Here is a 20,367-nt window from a genome sequence, read left to right on the forward strand (position 1 = left end):
TAGAGTCGGCTAGCAGGGGACGAGGTTTAGTATTATGAAATCGGCCAATAGATTAATATGGGTGTGCAAATGTTCCTTTTCACACAAACTTCTTATATGTCGTTTGCGGAGACAAACCAAGAGCCAAAGGGGTTGGGGGAAAGAAGTTGTGAGACTCTTCCGTGAATGGCGATGAGTGAACGTTTTGTATTGAGAGGTCTCCACAGTCTTGGCACGGATAAACTTCGTGATACCGACAAGACAAGACGCCCATTAAGAGTTGAAGTAGCATACACATGAACGCATGGAGTGGATTTAATTGACAAGGGCCTATGAAACAGCATTCAGCCAAACCTGCCACTCCACTGACACTGATACAGATACACATAACTAACGCTTTTTCTGAGAGGGATCCTGACTGGCACCATCAGGCGTTCCCGCCTGACGATCTGCTCGGTAGCATTACATACATACATGCAATACAGACAGTAACTCTTACTCTCGCCTCATTCTATCATCTTGCCGCCCCGCCTGTACACCCCTCCCCCACCCGCCCGCCGCCGTCGACCTCTCCGGCCTAATTTCTCACGATGCGCGGAATATGGTCCCAGTCCAAGCAGCAGGACCCTCAACAACAGGTATGCACTTGCTCCTTCTTTAATCATGTTTGCTTCGGTGGGCAATGTAGCTACAACATGCCTTCATGAACTTTGACTTCCACCTATTGTACCATCGTCACCCACCACCACATAAGTACATGTACATGCTACAAGCGCATAATCATTCTCGTCTTCATATCCCCTCGATCCTACCTCTCTTTCCATATGCTTCTCGCTTACATCCAAGCGAATCCGCTAACGCCGCCTTGCATTGCACTGCGTAGGAAATGGTGCAAGTTGGCATGTCATCCATCTCCCCCCCCCCCCCCACCCCCCCCCACCTGCTCCACGCTCTTTCACGCAGAATATAAATATCCTCGGAGCTTACCAAAAAGTTTAATATGCTAATGCAATGTTCCGTGTTTCGTTGTTATCCTGGGTGTAGATCGTTCAGAGTAATTCCCCCAAATGTGTTTCTTGCTGCTGTCAGCAGCACCATGAGATTTACATCTGCCGTATATGTTTCTGATGCTACAAATAAACTAGTTCACCCTCGCCCTTCTGGAGAGGTCGTTCGAGTAATTCGGCCACTGCCTCACAACGTGACAGCTCGCAGTTTGTATCCCCCCATGTTCTCTCCAAAGGCCTCCTCCCCGCTGACATGGAAGGATGGCTGTAGGACCCGAGACCCCTCAAAAATTGTCGGGGCTGCTTATTCTCATGCAGACATGTTGAAATTTGAGTCACTGTAATGCTTCCTCTCCGTTAGCTATCTTAAAAATATCACCCATCTCACTACTCGATTAGTTCCGTGCGGCCCAAGACTCCACCGCCTTCTATACCATCCCCTCCACTCCCTACCCCAACTCATCGACCTGGGAGAAACTTTACAGATTTCATGTCTCAAACGGATGATGATTGGGACGCAGACGTGAAAGATGAGACTGCAGATGATTTTCTCCAACAGAAGATAAAGCCTCCACGGTCCATCGAGCACCGACCAGCTGTCAGCTCCAAGCTCAGCGGTAATGGCAGCTCTACAGATCTTTCCCGGGCACCAACGTATCCCAGTCCTCGCAGGAAAGACACTCAGGGATTGAAACCGCAGTTCGAGGGTTTGGTTAGGGGTGAGTCCGTAATTCCTTCATAAAAAGTACGGAACCAATTCCTAGAACAATAAGCTAAAGGCTCTATCCTTTATTTGAATAAGCAAAGACCCTGGTAATTCCCTGCATATGATATATCACCCAACCTTATCTGCCGACACCCACACAGAGGCCGAGATTGAGAGACTTAACTCTCGTATCAAACGTATAAATAAGTTTAAGCGTATACTCCAATCTTCAACTGTCGATTTGAATGAATTGCGCGAAATATCCTGGAATGGCATTCCAGATGAATTGCGGCCCATGGCGTGGCAAATGTTGCTTGGCTATCTGCCTGCAAATAGTGATAGACGGATAAACACCTTGGAACGAAAGAGAAAGGAGTTTATAGATGGTGTCAAGCAGGCTTTTGTAAGAGGTACTGCTGGTCTAGATCAGACTATCTGGCACCAAATATCCATTGATGTGCCCAGAACGAACCCACACATCCCACTTTATGGCTTCGAGACAACCCAGAGGTCATTGGAGCGGATATTATACGTTTGGGCGATACGACATCCAGCTAGTGGTTACGTTCAAGGGATAAATGACCTCGTGACGCCATTTTTCCAGGTTTTCCTTTCTGCCTATATTGGTACTACTCATTCCCTGGAGTATTTGGTCGCTCTATCTCTAACATTCAGACAGACGGAGAAGTGGAGACGTTCAATCCCAACTCCTTGCCTAAAGAGGTCCTAGACGTTATCGAAGCGGACTCTTTCTGGTGCCTGACCAAGCTCCTGGATGGTATTCAGGACAATTATATACATACACAGCCTGGTATCCAGCGGCAAGTTGCTGGTCTACGAGACTTGGTGCAGCGAATTGATAACTCGTTGACAAAGCACCTTGCTGAGCAAGGAGTCGAGTTTATTCAATTCAGTTTCAGATGGATGAATTGTATGTTGATGAGGGAGCTTAGCGTAAAGAACACCATCAGGATGTGGGATACTTATATGGTAAATTTGCGGATACTCCTGTCGGCGATTTTATTGAGAGTATCACTAATAAACATGCGGGAGGATAGGCAGAAGGACAAGCAGGATTCTCGGAATTCCATCTCTATGTTTGCGCAGCGTTTTTAGTCAAATGGTCTGAACCGCTTCAGAAAATGGACTTCCAGGAAACTATGATGTTTCTCCAGGCTCTCCCGACGCAGAGCTGGGGGGAGAAGGAGATGGAGATACTTTTAAGCGAAGCGTGAGCGGAACTCCCTTGCCTAAACTTAAAAACCCACCTAACCTTGATCATACTACAGGTTTCTATGGCAGAGTTTGTTCCGTAACTCAAGTGCTCATCTTCGGCAAGGCGGGGCAGCCCACGTACCGACTATCAACTTATAGCGGAACTGTGGATCGATGCTTATCATGTATTTACAGCTATTACTCTAGGGTTCAATAGTTTTTTCTGGGATTTTACTTTATATTCTACATATGCACATCTCTGGATCCCCAAACCAAGGACCTAGCAGTAGATATCTCCCAGGTTTATAATTTCTCTGCGCTTTTTTTTTTTTTCAATTGTACTGTGTATCTTGTTTTCATGTGCTATTTTCTTCTAGCAGCGGGCGTTTACACAATCTTTAAATCTTTTTAATGCATGACAAGCTTGACATATTTCCTATTTGGTAAATAAGTTGTTCTGGAGGCTCTGCGGGAATAAATTAAGCAACCTTAACCATACCCACCACACTCATGCATCTCCAAAACGGTACCGAGGTACGATAAGAATAGATACCCGGGCGTCTAAAAGAACCGTTTTTAATTTGCATTGTTGAAACAATACACCGTAATCACGTTAGTTGCTACATTATAATCCCCGAGAGTTATTATAAAACAGGGGTACGATATGAGATTCCGATCACGAGTTTTCGGGATATTCGTCCGCAAATGGGAGGATAGATTGATGCACAGAGAGGGAGAGGAGGAGTACCACGTAGCACTAATCCCGACCACAAGATTCACTTTCGGGAGGTGGGCTACTAGTAGACACACACACACAACATACCGCCATCTGAATCATAAGTATATTTCATGTACTTGGGTACTTGATGAGAAACACGTAGAGTTTGGGGATTAAAGACCGTACGGTCGGGAATAACTACATGTAGCCTTCTTTTTTTTGAGGCAGTAGGCTACGAGTGATAATCCGTGACCCGGAACATGCCGCCTGCTTATTAGAATCTAGAGCTTACTCTGCATGGCCTACTAAAGTGCTGCCCCGCGAAAGGGCAGTCTTAGCTAATCCTCCAATTAATATCAATATCGTCAATAGGCAACCCTTGCTGATGAGTGAGCGGGTACGATACTGATGACTAGAGTTTAGTATGATTGATTTTCGTCAATCGAACTGACACACCAGTGACCACCACCACCTCTTACTCTTCTCCCGCGGGCCACACGTCCTATGATTCGAAGTCTTAGACAAACCACGAGTCTGCCTAGCTGAGATTCCCGCATTCATCTGGCTATGCCTAGGGCAGAGTACTCAGATTCATGGACTTCTTCTCTCTCTCTCTCTCTCTCTCTCTCTTTTTTTTTTTACTTTCTGTGAGAGATGTCCCGACTGGCTGGGTTTGTGTAACTGATAAACCCATGGCTTTATTTTATCCCTGTCCTTGGTTAGCTCGGCCGGTACTACTCTTGAAACCTAGCGCGGAAGGGACTCGAAATAGTTGCAGGAATTGTTTACGCCGTTCCCTTAATACCACTGAGAGAGGTACGGATTATGGCATTGAAAGATGTAGACAGATGTAGTAGGTCTCCAAAAAAGAACAAATTTAGATTTGAGTCGGTATTTACTTATTTTCTCGCTCCTCGAACAATAGCACACACCACACACACACAAACAAACACTCACAAATTACACTATGTCTTGTACGCGCTCAGTATGTAAGTAAGTAAGAGGCAAAGAATAAAGTGAAGGGTTATGAAACTCATGAAATAGAGAAACTAAAAACCTAAAACAGAGAGGCGAAAGGATACTCCTTTCTCGTATCAGTACACATGAACCGTCAACAAGATTACAAACAATCCAGATACGAAACAAAACAAAGCTGAATGGAACACCAGAGTAAGATAAAATGGGTATGATAAGAACCATGGAACAACGACATCGGAGAAGAAAAACGTAAAAATATAGCCACGAGAAAGAGTAAAAAACACACTCCAAATCACCTCTAACGAAGAAAAAAAACTAAGAACAAAAAATACACATACAAAACCCCTTTCTTTTCTCAAAGTCGCGATCTTCGAACGGTTAATATGCATGCTTTCCCCCCGCCAGTCATTGTCGATTATTTCCATCTCAATAGTCTGATGTACCCATGCTATGACGAATAAACCAATCTTCCTTCGCGCCTTGTTTATTTTTTCAATGAAAAGTAGGAGATTTAGAAATAGAAATACTTATAAGCAAAAGACAAATGAAACCGATCCAGCACCAGAGAAAAGACAAAAACAGAAGAACACCCACTTATTCAAATCACCACCCCCGCAGACCAAGCCATAAAAAATGAAAGAAAGAAGAACACCCCCAGACCTATTTATCCGTTCGTTTATCGTCATCGTGAAATTCATTATTGTTCTTTAAATTCGTCTTCAGCAACCCGTCCGGATGAACTATCACGGAAGCCCCGATTGGCGCTGTCCTGACCCTTCCGCTCAACGGCAGCTGATATCTCAGCACACCCCTAACGATCAATTCAAAGGGGTGTTGCAAGACTCTTTCCCATCTCTCTGTTCCGCCTTCTTCGGTTTTATTTCCGGGCTTAGCTAACCTCAGTTCACCAACTGAAATCGTTGTTTTGTGCCGGAGTGGGGAAGGTTCAAAGGTGAGTGCCGAGTCGAAGCTGTAGATCCGTCCAAGAAGCATGGTTTGCCGGTCCCCTCCTTCAGGGAGATCTTCAGGAGGATCTGTTCCCTCGTCGACGTTACCGTTCGGATGGGCTCTAATCGAGAGCTGGGAGCGGTATCCCCTCTGCGAAATGATGATTTCTTCTGTCCTGCCCTTCCTCCCTCTGCCTCCCCACCAACTCCGCTTACCATCATCCGCATCACCGTCACCGTCACCGTCACCGCTCCCATCTCCATCTCCATCTCCATCTCCATCTCCTCCCCCTTCTCCAGGTTCCTCTCCATCTTTCCCTTTCCTGTCACCCACATAAGAACTCTTCGCAAACAGGTTGACGTCCATATTTCCAACGGTAACCGGGATCGCGTTAGGGTTGATAGCTTCAACAACCAGATCGAGCATGATTTCTTGTTTCGATACTAGAACTCCTGTCACGTTAAGAACCCTTACTTCCAATAGTGCCTTTGTAGTTGCAAACAGGAATCCCCCGACGCCAGTCATGATCAAAATCACGGCAGCAACGGCAACTATACATCCGATATATGTCCTGAGGCAGCCTCTGGTACGGTGTTGTTGGATATAATCCTGTTGTAGAAGTGATCCACTGTTAGGTCTGTGAGGACGATCCCTGTCGCGGCGACGGCCCGACCGTCCAGTGGGTGACATAAGCGGTGCTCTTTCGTCAAAGCCTGCCTCTACATCCGCCTCATATGATTGTATGGCGCGAGGAATTCTCTTTTGGGCGTTACTGTTTCGATATGCGGAGCCATTTAGCGGGCTAGTAGAGTGTGATGATGTTTTTGATGAATTGTGCTGTCCAGCAAGAGAGTGTCGTGATCCTTTGCGGGATGGGTGATGATGAAACGGAGATTCCTCGGCTAATATTGCCCTGTGTCCATTCTGATTCCTAGTATTTCCATTCTCCCTGTCCTTTACGCTCATCATTGCTTCACCGGCCCTTGAGCTGCTACTCCCAGCGCTTCTTTCATTTCCAACTCCATCTCCGACAGGCACTTCGTTCCCTAGGTTGCTACTATTGTTGGAAGTATTGGCGAATTTCATCCCCTTCCCTCTAGTACTCTGGTTGCCATCGATAGACGATAGCAATGGTAACCTCTGTCCTCTGGGGTCCGGTCCTCCTTGTATTGATGTGGCACTCGGTGTCCGGGAGTGGTGAAATCCTCTTGGGCGATGATGAGAGGTTGGTGGTTCCGGAGGGTTAGATTCATAAACGAAGGTTTCCTCAGAGTCGGAGGAGTTTGCTTCATCAACAGCTTCAGCAATTTTTGCAGCAAAGATATCAGCCTTGCTAGTCACTGTGGTAGTCAAAGATAATATTAGTGATGATCTTATCCATATGTAGGGAAATACAGGGGATAACGTACGGTTACTGTTTCCTGCTCCCCCTGGCTTTCTCAATAACTTTTTGTCTTTCTTTTTCGGCTGTCGGATAGTGTCAGTGCTCTTCTTACTCCTGATACTAGCCCCGCCTGGCATCACCCCGGCACCAAGAGCAACTTGAGGAACAGAGGTGACGGTCTCCGTCTCCACCGTCATCCTTCCGGAGAAATTATCGGAACCCATCACTGTCGGGCGCCGACTAAACGTTTTTGATGGAGGTGGTGCCCTGGAAGTCCCATGGATGGATCTATCCTCACTCTTGTACCCAGACTCAGATTCAGATTCTGCCAGCGAGTGGGCTATTGATGAGGATATTGATGGAGCTATTGACGGGGCTCTGGAGCCACGCCCCTTGACTGTTTCGACAGAAACTTCTGATTCGCTTTCTTCATGAATTGTGTGGGTATTGTTTGATTGGCGGGCGACCAGGGCTGCCACCTGTTCTGACAACGATTTACTGGCCCCTTGGTTTGGATTGTTGGGCAAAACGCTTTCCACAACCGTCGCCAATGAGGGACTGGCGTTGCTTCTGGGAGTCTTCATGCCGGATGGTAGATTAGAATCTTCTGTATCCTCCACCGCAACTTCTTTCTCTCGCAGCGATGCTCTGGATGGTGGGAGAGAAGCTGGGGTGATAGTGGATTCGTTCCTCTTGAGGGGTGACGGGGCAGGTGACTGTGAACCCGGGGGAGGCGATCTTGACAGACCTAAACGCGATGTGCTAGGCCAATGGGATGTGTTCGGTAGTGGCCGTTGCGGACGTGGTTGCTGGAGGTCCGGCTGTTGGGAATTTCTCAACACAGCCGCAGCCGCAGCAGAGATTGAACGTATTGGAGAGGTTTCTCGTGAAGCTGCGGCGGACCTTACAGACCTTACAGAGCCTGGTCTCCTCTTGTTCTTGAAGTTATGTAGTGGGGGAGCCAGATTATTGTCTATGAGACCAGCAGCTGAGAGATTCCTGCGTATGGGTGAGGAGTCTCTTGAGGGTTTCTCGATGCTTGCCAACAAATCGGCGGAGTTCCTCTCGTGGGTCCTTCCCTCTCCACTAGCAGTATTGCTGCCACCTCTGGTGGTGTTGCTGGTGCTGTCACCTCCGCCTACGACGACCTCACCTCCACCTCCCCCGACACCTGCAGGGAGCTCTTTGTTATTTACTGCTAACCTTGTGGCCGACATGACCCGTGTAGGTATCGCGCGGGAGGGACGGGGATCGGATTCAGTATTCGCTCTCGAAAAGGTCCGCCGGAACTCCTGTGTGTCCAGTCTGAGTGTTCGTTCGTTGCCGGGGCGGCGGACGCAAGGGAGGTCAGCGTGGCGGATGCAGGTGAGGTAGCTTGCGGAACGCCAGAGTTACTTGGGCCGGTCGAGTTCGGTCGCAGACAGCACAAATCTGACGAAAGGGCTCGAGAGAAATGCTCTGACAGATAGCGTGGGGGTTGTAATTTGTGTGTATATGTACGTGTGCAATCACCTGAGGGACTGAATTCTTTACTTTGAATAATTTCCTTAATTTTGGATGGAAGAGTGAAAGGTCAGTAAGGAATGAGATTTGGGGGATTCTTTCTCTGTGTCTCGCGGCTGTTTGTCGTGCTTCGGGTATGTAACCAGTCAAATCCTTGCGTAGCGACGAATTAGGGAGAGTGCTTTTTTTTCTTTTCTTTCTTTTTCTGCTTCTTTCTGGGGAAGAAAAAAAAATTGGTTTCAAATCAAAGTTTGGAATAATTCCCCGCTCTTTTTTTCTCCTTCCAATGCCCAAAACACTTGGGATCTGTTTCCTTTCCCGTTTCAAAGTGGAGGGGTTCTTTTTTCCCTTCTTTTTTTCTTTTCTTTCTCCAGGTGTATTTCTGTTTTACCTGCGGGCTGTCGAGTTGCAGGCGGCCAGGTGGAGATAAAACAACCCTGAAGGAATGAATGTATGTAGGCAGATAGGTGGTGATACACGTAGCGGTGGCCGAAAACGTGAGCACAACTAAGTCGGACGGAAGGATAAGGACTGTTGGGATTGGCCAGCGGGTGAGTAGAAAGATGATTACATGGGTAACATGGCACGAACAGCGGTCTACTGGATAGTGGGTAGTGGGGGGGATAAGAAGCAGAAGGTGCTGTGTGTGTGGACGATGATGATGATGATAGAGGTGATAATGATGTGTTTCTAGGCTTGGGGGGAATTGATTAAACACGACAGAAGAAGGGTGAGTGGGAATCAAGATTAAGATGTGCGTCCCTTGTGTATCATGAGGAACAAGTTATCTCTACTCCAAAGGTACGGTACATGTATGGGGAGCATAAGTAAGATACATGTAGGACGTTAGGGATCTTTGGATATGGCCATGTGAGAAGCTACATCTCATGCAATCCTCCGAAAGTGATCATGGAGGGGACCTTTAATTCTGACTGACGTCTACAGCTAGGAATTCAGTGTTTGATTATTATTTACCTTTACGCAGATCCATTAAAACAAATCGTAGGAGGTACAAGTATTAGATCAGATCAAGGTCCCTACATGTTGTATCCATTTAGGTATTACACTGGTATTTAGCACCTCGGCTTTCTCAACGATGTTTGCCTTGGTTGAATACTATACCGGTATCTCAACCGTGTATTCAAGAATCTCGGTTTTCGATGTCCCGTTACCGGTGTTTCTGTTACGTGTTTCTGCTCAGGACAGAAAGAGATTTTTTTTCCATTGCCACCACCACCCTCCCTTCTCATGACCCAGGCCATCTGAATGGACAACGCAGAAGTTAGTATCACATTGATCCTTCCATTTCCCCTCTTCTCTTCTCTGTCACTGCTTCGGTGCTGATGCTGATGCTACATGCTGCTGCTACTACTGCCGTCCTAAACGAGGTGCCGGCTTTTTATTTTCGTTCTGAGCTGGCGGGTTTCTTTCGTCTACTCTAATTGGCTGCACGCCCTGACACCTTTCGTCAACGGGTTTTTTGTTTGGCCCGGTTGTTTAGCTGGAGTCCGGCGACGTCTTTGCTGATCTTGGCGGACTAGACATGTAGTCAGTTAGCGTGCTCTCTTCTGAGGCCTCACCAACCGTTGCCCTCTATCATCTCTTCAGACTCCTGTCTGTGATCTGTGCTTGCTTGCCTCCTTGCTTGCTCTTCCCCCATCCCCTCTCATCACTCCATCGCTTCTCCATCGCTCCCCCTCCCGCGGCGAAATATTGAGTAATCCAAAGCATATGCGCTACATAAGGCAAGGAAAAAAAAAGTTACTGCTCTGTTCTCACTTTCTAGAGGGCAGCACCCCAATCTTCTGGGCTCCCGATCTTCTGGGTCGGGGAGTGATTGGCTGATCATAATCCGATTTCTCGCCTTAGTCTGAAGGAAAAAGAAGCCCCGGATACATACATTTGACACTGCGTGCACATGTATGATGTATGTAGGTAGAGTAACTTAACGCATCCAGGATCTCTTCCTTCAATTGCCTGGTCAAAAGAAAGTCAAAATGAAAAATGGGGGGAAACATTTTTCTTCCTCGTACCCTATAACAAGGGGGAAGGTTGCCTGAGTGTAAGCATCAATACAAACATCTACCTTTGTAGATGTTCAAGACAAGAACCCTACTCTACTCCTAGCGTGTATCTCACATAACGCCGCATGCCGCAGAGAACGTTCTGCGTGCATACCACCCGTGCAACTCTTCTTTTGCCTTGCGGGTGCTGCTCATCGCGGCGTTCGCCACTGTGGATGTGGAGAGCATCCTTGGTTCCGGACACGCGGTGTCTGCCCGTTCATTCCTGCCAAGCTATCACGATCCGAGGTGACGGGTATCATGGAATGTGCATAATGGAGGAAAGGGGGGGTGCGATTTATAAACAAAAGAATCCACCTGTGATAAACAAAAGAATTGATGTGACGCCTGTGACGGGGGCACAGAACAATTCCATATATTGGAAAAAGTATATATGTATGTGGTGGGGTATCGCCGAGCAATGATCGAAAATACAACTATTCGGGATCGCTCCTTGCATCAATTGGGGATGATATGGAACTTGGGCCGAATAACGCGGGAGGTTTATTTTCTATAAATAAGGCTGTCCAGGCATCGCCTGCCTGCAATTGCCAGATTATATATGTACACTTACAAATACTTATAGCGATAGCAATTGATTGGTATCATCAGTAGTAGGAACATTCCGGTAGACTAAAACTTAATCAACCAAACAGCATTCAACAACGTCGGCTCCTTGAACTCTGGTTCTTTTCCCTCAGAGTAAAATTGCCTTGCTCATGAGGCAGATTACCCCGCGCTCGCGTCCTTATCGAGTCTTGTACATTGTACAGGGTTCTTGTTTGTTTTGAGAACGACCGAAACGGTGGAATACAGATACCTAGTGGAATACAGATACCTAGTGGAATACAGATACCTAGTAGAATAGTAGACCTATCACACTGGTGATGTTTAATGCGCCTTCATGAGCGATCCCGCAGTGCAGCTTGTCTAGCTTGTCTTTGCCAATGATCAATTGCACGTTATCAATTAAATGTAGGCACAGCCGTCACCTAAGATCATGGAGAATATGTAGTAGTCCAGCTGCAGGCAGGCAGATCAGTATACGCCCATGTCAAAAGCCTAGGCGCTCATGAAGAGTTGAAACACTATAGATTCTACAACTACAATACTCATAGAGAAAGAACAAGAGTGAAACTAACCCTCGTAAATGTTTGTTCAAGCGCGCAGAGAGCGAGAGGATTTGTACTCTAGATAACTGCAGAGACAGACAACAGCAACAGCAACATTCATCGTTGTCTCAGAGGCAATTTTGTCTGCCCAGCTTGCACTTAAGCGCGATCATCACATCTCTCCCATATAACTCGTCGTTCTCCAGACTCTTCTCCATCCTCAGTCCCGATTGGTAGGGTTTCCTTGCTTCTGCATTCCCAATCCACACAGCAGAGAGAGCTGCGTGACTGACTGGGAAAGGCAAGAATGGCGATATTCCCGTCACTTTGAACTATATCTATCCTATTACTACTTATTCGACCCCTCACTCTCTGGGTCCTCGCTCCACACCTTCGCGTCCCCCTCCTCCTCTAAACCCCACTACTCTATTTACCTCTCCCCATCTCGGGCTCCTATTCGTGGACTCGTTACTACATTTCCTCTTTCTCTCCCTCTCCCCCAGTATTATTATCGTACTATTCCTGTTGCTGTGCAGCATTCGAGGCTTGACCTGTTCGAAATAATCGTTCTGGAACCTTATCAGTATTATTGTCGCCCTTTGACAGGACTGAAATAGTGACAGCAGCGTTGAACGCAGTCTGTTTTTTTTTTTTTTACTCATCATTTATTGAATTTCGTCTAGATATTCAGTTTTCGTCTATTTATTTTTTTCGCTACAGTCCATTATCTTCGACCACTGGTTCGGATGAAGTCACCTCGCGGGTTTGAACTCGATTATCACCAAAACGAGCTTTTTTCAATTTGGGAAAAGTTATTCTGCTACACGAACATTTATAAATAGCCGGGAAAGTACTTGCATATACTTTGGTGTGAAAAGATTTTTTCGATTTTTTTCTTTTCCCCGTTTCTTCCGGTGGTTGCAATTGAGAACGTTGTGGTAGTTGTCGTCGGGAGTCTTTTTTTTTTTTGTCTGGGGTGTGCATGAAACGAAACGAAACGAAACAGTGGGTTGTGTTTGTTGTGGGGTTGTTGCTAGAGCAGAGATTCGCTTCACGTGGTCAGGTGAGGCGAGGTTGTTGTGAGTCCCCACGCGTTCGTTTGTTGTTGTGGAGTGCAGTCGTGGTTCGTGGTTCGTGAGTGTCACTGGCTGGTACGTGTGGTGAGCGAGCGAGAGAGTGCGTCAGACTTCAGTGAGCGTTAGTGGGTGGATGAGCTGTGGCTGGCTGGGTGGTTGGTAGGCGGTCTTCAAAAGCAGCAGGCAGAGAGTCAAGACAGAAGCAGAGAAGAAGGAAGAGGAAGAGGAATAGCATCTGCATAAGCCTGTACAGGGCTGCACAAAGAAGAGCAGTGATTGGGTTACAGGCCAGTCCTGCAGCAGTGAGTGCAGGGCTTTTTTCTTCCTCTTCATCTTCTTCCTGGGGTTGGGGGACTTCAACTTGCACTGGCAGCGGTAGCAGTGCAGTCAGTTACCAGCCAGTGTGCTGTGGCAGAGGGTTGTTTCCTGTCTGGACCGATCGCCAATTTCTGCTTTCTCTCCCACTTACCACACGTAGACTATCTCTGTCCCACTCACATCACCATCCACCACTCACTCTCCACCCCTGAAAAGGGCAAAGGACAAAAAAAAAGCAGCGCAACAACAGCAGCAGCACTGGCAGTGGCAGTGGCAGCTAACGCGTTCTTCTTCCACAGCAGTCTGTCAACACGACTAAGCAGCAGCACAGCGAATAGTGCCCGCCGTACTAAGCAACGAGCAACAAGCAACGGGCAACGGGCAACAAGCAAATAACGGGTGCAACCCTTCACCTCACCTTCACACCTTGCTCATTCTGCTGCTTCGCGACGACATCTTGCTCGCCCTCTCACATCGCGCCCTTCTCGTCCTTCACCTTACCCTCTTTCACCACCACCACCATTCCCACCACCAGACGCCCACACCCGCCCAGCGGCCGCGCCTTATCAACGTTTAAACTTTTTTCTCCTTCCACTGCATTACACAACAGGCTAGCTACAGTACCTACCCCTCCCTCCCTCCCTTACTCACCACCCACCACCCACCACCCACCATCACCCACCACCATCGATCAATCAACTCCCCCACCTCCCCCAATCAAAACCCACCACCACCCCCGACCCTTTTGTAAACATTCCATCGTCATCCATCATCCATCAGCCACCCCCCCCCCCCCCCAAATCTTCTACTACCATAACCACCGGCAATCCATCTAGTAGCCGCATCATACGCCGTTGACTTCTAATCGCAAGCGCTGCTGCGATTTGAACAGCCGCTGTATCATGGTCGCGTCTTGCTCACCCCATCGCCAGCACGGCGATATAGCAAGTTTATTTCCGCGCGCTCACTCTCAATCACCACTCGTCGCTCCCCCGCCACCTGATTTGCCCGTCTTGTCAGCTTTACCAACCTTCTCAGCACCTTTCACTCTCGCACTTGCAAATACCGCTGTTGCAAGAACAAGGAGTGCAACTCGCCGCCAGAGCTCTATACCCACAAACCCTCGGGAGTCTACCTTGCTTCCGGACAGCCCTTCAAAACTTCGACCTCTCACAACTACTACACACAACAACATGAACTCAAGCGGGATGACATTGCGATCTAGCTCATCGAGCCCAGCACGCTCCGCCAACTCACGTGACAAGCTCGCCATTCAGAGACAGAACCGCGCAGGGATTGGTGTCGAGAACAAGGAATTGCATAAGCCAGCCAACGGAAGTCCGCTCAAACGCAGCGACGGGGCAATGAACCTTGATATCGGTCGGGCGTCGCCTGCCGCCAAGGGCAGATCTGTCTCTGGGCCAGTCAGAATTACGAACCCTGTCTTTGGGAACTCGTCCTTTAGCTCCACAAAGTCGCCGTCACCAAAACGTTACGCTACTAGAAAAAGCATGGGCAGCAGCAATCTCTATGGCGAGAAACCGAACTTTGCAAAGACGAGGCCCCAGGCGAGGAACCAGCCTGAGTTTCTTCCTCCCGCAGATGCTGCGAAATTACGTCGGACAGGCTCAGTTGAGAATTTCTCGAAAGACTCAAAAGATTCGAAAGATTCGCCGTTTGGGAACAATGCCGATCCACTGCCCAGTGCCTCCAGCCATCCTTTCAATGGAAATGGAGCGCAGCAGTCTCGCCCGCTACCCCAATCAAGTGATGAGGAGCCACCTGCTAGCCAGGAAAGCATGGGTCTTTGCACCCCGCAGAACTATAAGCTCGCCAAACCATTTCCCGCTGCGTTCCACTCAACTGGCTTTGTTACAAAACGTGGACGTCTTGACACCGTAGGGAAGGAACATGGTCCTCAGCCAGACACACCGTGCAAGAAGCCGACTGCTCCTTTCTTTTCTCAGTCTGCAGCCCAGCCCAAAGGAACCACGGGGAAAGGCCGGGGATTAATGTCCATGTCCGATTTTGCTTCGAGCTCTTCAACCCCCGCAGGATATATCAAAGGAAGGAAGTCTCTAGCAAGAAAGAATAGCACCATGAGCAACGACGACGGAGATGACCTTGGCGAATACGAGCTACCCCCAACTCCTACGAAGAAGACGCATAATAACATAAGCGAATTTTTCACGAATAAACGCTTACGGACTGATACGAGCTGTGAGTATAGTAGCTATTCTCGTCCGCAAGACGACAGCGAGCTTCCACATAAAGACACTAATAAACCCATCACAGCTGACGGGTTACATGGACGCTATGTAACCACTTCTACCTCCCCGCATACACCGAAAGATAATATAGTTCCCCCTGACCCCAGTAGTTTATCGATTTCTGGACGTGCCAACAACGCGAGTAAAACCATTTCCCCAGCCACTCCTAGTCCAATGAAAGATTTCTTTGCCGCTTCATCGTCTTCAAACGCTGGCTTTGGCTCCTCCCCTCTTACCCATTCAGTACAGTCGATAGATGGCAAAACTATACAAGTGTCTGATGATTTTGTTCAGAGGTTTTCTGAGGTGAAGCACATTGGATCTGGAGAGTTTTCGGAGGTTTATCAGGTCGTGGAGAGAGAAGGAGATGGGCACAGACGTCATCCGTTTATCGATTCACTCGATCCACCACTTACGCCTCAATTGGCCACTCCTAGTCGCTCTTCTGCCTTTGGATCATCTCCCTTGAGGGCCACTGGCCCTGTGCCGAAAATGTATGCCGTCAAGAAGTCAAAGTCGGCGGTTCTCAGCACTCATGGAAGGGCGAGACGTATGGAGGAAGTCGATATTCTCAGGGAGCTTGGAGAGAATGATCATGTGATTAAGTTTGTGGAGTCTTGGGAGGAGAATGGGCACCTTTATATTCAGACCGAATACTGTGAAAATGGGGGTCTGGATAAGTTTCTGTCTCAACATGGACACAAGGGGAGGCTGGATGAATTCCGTGTGTGGAAAGTGCTTGTGGAACTTTGTTTGGTGAGTCTAGATGCTACCAAAATAGTCCCAAATTCGTTTTGCTGACAAATGTATATCTAGGGTCTCCAACATATCCACAATTCTGGATTCATGCACCTAGATCTCAAGCCTGCGAATGTTCTAATCAGCTTCAACGGAACTCTTAAAATCAGTGATTTTGGAATGGCCGCGAGGTGGCCAGCTATCCGGGGACTAGAACGCGAAGGAGACCGTGGATACATTGCACCTGAGGTCATCAACTCAGCTAAATACGATAAACCTGTTGATATCTTTGCCCTTGGCCTTACAATCATTGAGGTCGCCGGAAATGAGAACCTCCCGCCCAATGGACCTGATTGGCAGAGACTCAGAGACGGGGATATCACTGTAGCCCCAAAGCTGTCCACTAGCCGTTCTGGAGAATTTGTACACCGCGACGAGAGAGGAAACCCAGTCTCCACCGAAATACTCGAGATTATGGAAACCGACAGGACTAACGATTTTCCTCCGACTACACAATATCTTCGTTCTAAGAAAGTACCTGGCCAGCAGCCTAAAGTATCTAGAAGGCTTCGTGGCAGGGTTCTCCTTCATCAACCAAGAGACGGAGATCTTGTTTATCCACCCCAGTTCATGGCGGATAGTGGCCTTGAGAAGATTGTCGGCTGGATGATAAACGCTGATCCAAGTAAACGACCAAGTGTTTCCGATCTCTTGGAAATGAACGAGTTGCGTTGGGTTCATGGAAGGAGGAGATTCCCGGCAACGATATTCGAAGGGCTATGGGGTCCGGACGATTCGGTGCTCGTCATGGAGGATGAAGATATGGGGGTTTCTAACAGCACTGAAGTTGAGCGCTGTCGGGAGGATTGGAGGATGGAGGAGGAGGAGATACTGTGAAGAATCTTTTGGTTCAACATCTTGGATGAATTGAGAGAATGTTTGGGCGAGGTACAAGTCCTTCTTACCTTCGAGATTCCTTTTATTTTGGGAGGTCGAAAAGTTGTGTTTGGGGGGCTTTCTACCTCTTGCTTTTTTCTTTTTCCTTCTTCGTTTTTAAACTTGGGGCAAAAAAATGTGGGGCTGTACTTGATTTTTTCCTTATGAATAAGGGTGCATATTCCTGGGATTTATTTTTCCCCTCTGCACCTCTCTTTGGGGTTTTTATTTCTTTTTCTGAATTGGTGTTTTTTTTTTTCCTTTCTTTTGTTGGTTTTACTATTTTTTAACGGGACTTTTTCTTTCCTTTTACATAAGATTTGTCCGAAGGGTATTATTTTTTTTGTACAACGGAGTTTTTTTACCCCCCCATTTGGAAGATTATTTTCATTACTTTTCAGCACTGATTACTCAACGAGTTTGATATATCGTTACTTCTCTCAGTGTTGAGGTTATTATGACTGTCGTTTCTGTATTTCTCCTGTTTGGGTTCCGGGTTATGGTCTGGTTTGGTTGGCTATATTGTTTTTTTCTCTTTCATGAACTATTCCCCTCTTCACTTCTAACGATCAGCCCTTTTATTTTTACCTTACTTTACTACCATGATAAACCTACCTCCACTACTCTTACTACTACACCCCTCCCATATTTTCTCTTATGATAAATATTTCTTCCCCATCGCGTTTTTTTTCTTCTTCTTTTTCTTCTTTCCCTCTAAATTGTTGAGAGGTCCCTTCGGGATAAGGGCAGACAGTGCCAGGCGCAGGCAGGCACTAGGGAGTTAGTTTAGCGGGTTGCTAGGTGTCAAATGGTCATGATTTGATGTGATGAATATTTTCTCCTTCTTTTACTTGCTTTTTTTCTTTTCTTTCGACTCTTTCGTGTTTCCAGCTCTATATAGTTAGGAACTGTAAAAGTAGTGGCAAGGCGGGGAGGAAGATCACGGAGGAGTTAGATAAATCATTGCATATATACAGAGCAAACAAAAAAGGGAGGGGGGGGGGGGGGGGGAGAGTGGGAAGATCAAGGTATTATGAAGATCATGATTACATCACGTTAATGATTTTTTTTCTTGTCCTTTTTCCTCTTTTCTTCTTTTCTGAGGCTGTTTTACTTGGGCCCCTTGAGGATATATATCCTGTTACTTTCAACGGTTCGCGGGCGCTACTGTACAGGTTGAGAGAAAGAGGGTTGTGTGTGCGTAGTGGGATAGTAATGATATCCTTGATTTGCTGCTGGCTGGTTGCTGCTTCTTAGTTGAAAGTGATATGTAGTGTGGGTTCTTGCGAGTGATGTACTGTGATTGTGGCTTGTAGGGTATGGGGAGGGGATCTATGGTGGTGGTAAAGCCCCTCTAGCTCTGCGTTTGTGAGTTACTCAGACAAATGCCTATGTAATAGATCTATGCAGTACTGGTGTCATGGTTGATTGTCGTTGTGAGTTGCGGTTGCGGGTAAGGAAGCCCCAAACGACAGTCCCGTTAATGTTTTTGCACACACAATGTAGAAGGGGAGGAAGAAGTTGAAGAAGAAACAAAAGCCAATTGCTTGAAAATATTTTTATCATCTATACAAAATAAAAAAAAAAAAAAAGATCTCTATGTACTAGAAAAAACTCTGGGAAAAAGAAACCCTAACCCACCAGCAATCACCCCAACTGTAGCTTCGCCGGCCCCCGTCCTCAAAGATGGAAACGGGGAAACCAGTTTCAGAGCCATGGTTCCCAAATTCAAATAAAAATTAGAATCGGGAGCCCGGGCGACTCGGGAGGTAAGGTAGAAAACTAAACTTATAGCAACTGGGAGCTGTACTAAGACGTATATGGTTTGGTTTTTGGCCGCCGGATGCCAAAGTTGGAGGAACTCAGGAACTCAGGCTGCCGGCCTGTGACGTTGGATTTTTTGTTTAGATAGAGGTTTTAGTACGAAAGCGAGGTGTAGCTTAACAGACACGATATTACATATAATATAAACATGTGAAGTATACATGTATGTAATGTGAGTGATAAAGGGATACAGTGGCAGCTTCTGTCGGAGGACAAAGAGCGAGCAAAGTGCTAGACATCATCAACACAATTGAACACGATATTTTTTACTACTGTCATTTCAGTCCTGTTATTCAATTAAAGTACATATATGTGCACAAGCGGTTTTGGGCTTATAGGGTAAAGCCGAATCTCGAGAATCAGACAGAGCGGGTTTGGCCCCTGAAGAGCTTCTTCCTGGTCTCCTTATTATCGCGGAATTGTGGGGTTGTTGACTGCTATATAGGTATTGAGGGACAGCCTCTAGCTGACTCTTAACCATGGAATAAAGTCAGCTCTGCTCAAATATGATGATGTAGTACTTCGTACACGCGGTTATATACCTAAAACACACCCAACATGTACTATTTGTTTTTAGCATAAGATTATTCTCAGATCCATTGTTCTCCAATCCAAAGAGGCAGCAGCTCCCAATGACGCATCATAAACTATCACTCGCATAAGTTCAGCCTGCCGATTAGCCCAGGCATCCGGCCTGACAGAGGTCATAATTACAAAAGATGATGGAGGGCTATTAAGTCTCATAAACATACTTGGAGAGTATAGGTCCAAGCACGTTATCAACACCCAATGGGGACCAACAAGCTATCCAATGAGCTACTACGACCAATCACCCCCAGCCATCACTCATCGACTTTCATTGTTTGTCATATTCTATGTACTCCGCCCTTCCCCCACATGACATGAGTCATCGTCGAGATATCCGGGTAGCTCCATCCATATTCACCAATTATCACTCGAGTAGTAGAGAAAGAAAATACACTATAAAATGACTGCATAAGGACACGTTCGTCCCAACCACGCTGGGCCAATCCAAAGTCGTTTATTGGGAGCTGTTGGTTTGAGGTGTCTTTCCTATTTTATGTGCTCGTCTGGGCTTACACATATCGCTAACGAATAATAGTTGAATGAAGAGTAGAGTCCTCTCCCCCCCCCCTCCCCAAATCCGGAGCATGAGCAGAATACTAGACTGGTGATGAGCCAAAGAGGGGATAATATCCGGGTATAATCTACATACCCCGCAGTATGAAACTCCATACTATCGTTGAGGGTGAATTTTTTTTTTTTTTTTTTGTTATTGTGCTTATCCCGCGCAGGAGGGGGACCCCGTGCCATTCTCGAGACTGGGAGTGGATGGCGATGGAAGATGTCGAAGGAAAAAATAACTGCCGACGTACAACAAAAATATATTAATAGCCTTAATTATATAATACAAGAGCAAATTATCAAAAAACAACTGCGCGTTGTGTTGTTGTTGTTGTGATACTTGTGTGCAATAATTCGAGGGGGAGGGGGAGGGGAAGGGAGACCCACTTTTAGGTCACGGTAATACTATTATCACGAATAGTAGGTTCTCTACCTAAAGTAGCTGC

At 46.9% G+C, this 20,367-nt stretch overlaps 3 protein-coding genes across 3 annotated transcripts; 2 read left to right on the forward strand and 1 right to left on the reverse strand.

The window, feature by feature from the left end:
* Window positions 1-569: 569 nt before the first annotated feature.
* On the forward strand, window positions 570-3,066 carry LAJ45_03997 (uncharacterized protein; the record flags this gene model as incomplete). The annotated part of the gene is made up of 10 exons (XM_046113579.1): window positions 570-617; window positions 863-878; window positions 1,024-1,033; window positions 1,125-1,193; window positions 1,258-1,326; window positions 1,386-1,705; window positions 1,794-2,318; window positions 2,372-2,682; window positions 2,751-2,923; window positions 2,982-3,066. 10 exons carry the CDS (start codon window positions 570-572, stop codon window positions 3,064-3,066), a joined length of 1,626 nt encoding a protein of 541 aa, XP_045973308.1.
* A 2,197-nt stretch (window positions 3,067-5,263) lies between these two features.
* On the reverse strand, window positions 5,264-8,152 carry LAJ45_03998 (uncharacterized protein; the record flags this gene model as incomplete). The annotated part of the gene is made up of 2 exons (XM_046113580.1): window positions 5,264-6,891; window positions 6,961-8,152. 2 exons carry the CDS (start codon window positions 8,150-8,152, stop codon window positions 5,264-5,266), a joined length of 2,820 nt encoding a protein of 939 aa, XP_045973309.1.
* A 5,757-nt stretch (window positions 8,153-13,909) lies between these two features.
* On the forward strand, window positions 13,910-16,912 carry LAJ45_03999 (uncharacterized protein; the record flags this gene model as incomplete). Its single annotated transcript, XM_046113581.1, has 3 exons — window positions 13,910-15,227; window positions 15,303-16,033; window positions 16,094-16,912. 3 exons carry the CDS (start codon window positions 13,910-13,912, stop codon window positions 16,910-16,912), a joined length of 2,868 nt encoding a protein of 955 aa, XP_045973310.1.
* Between the last annotated feature and the right edge of the window lie 3,455 nt (window positions 16,913-20,367).

This window comes from Morchella importuna, assembly GCF_003444635.1.
Source record: "Morchella importuna strain M04M26 chromosome Unknown Morimp01GS009, whole genome shotgun sequence".
NCBI lineage: Eukaryota > Fungi > Ascomycota > Pezizomycetes > Pezizales > Morchellaceae > Morchella > Morchella importuna.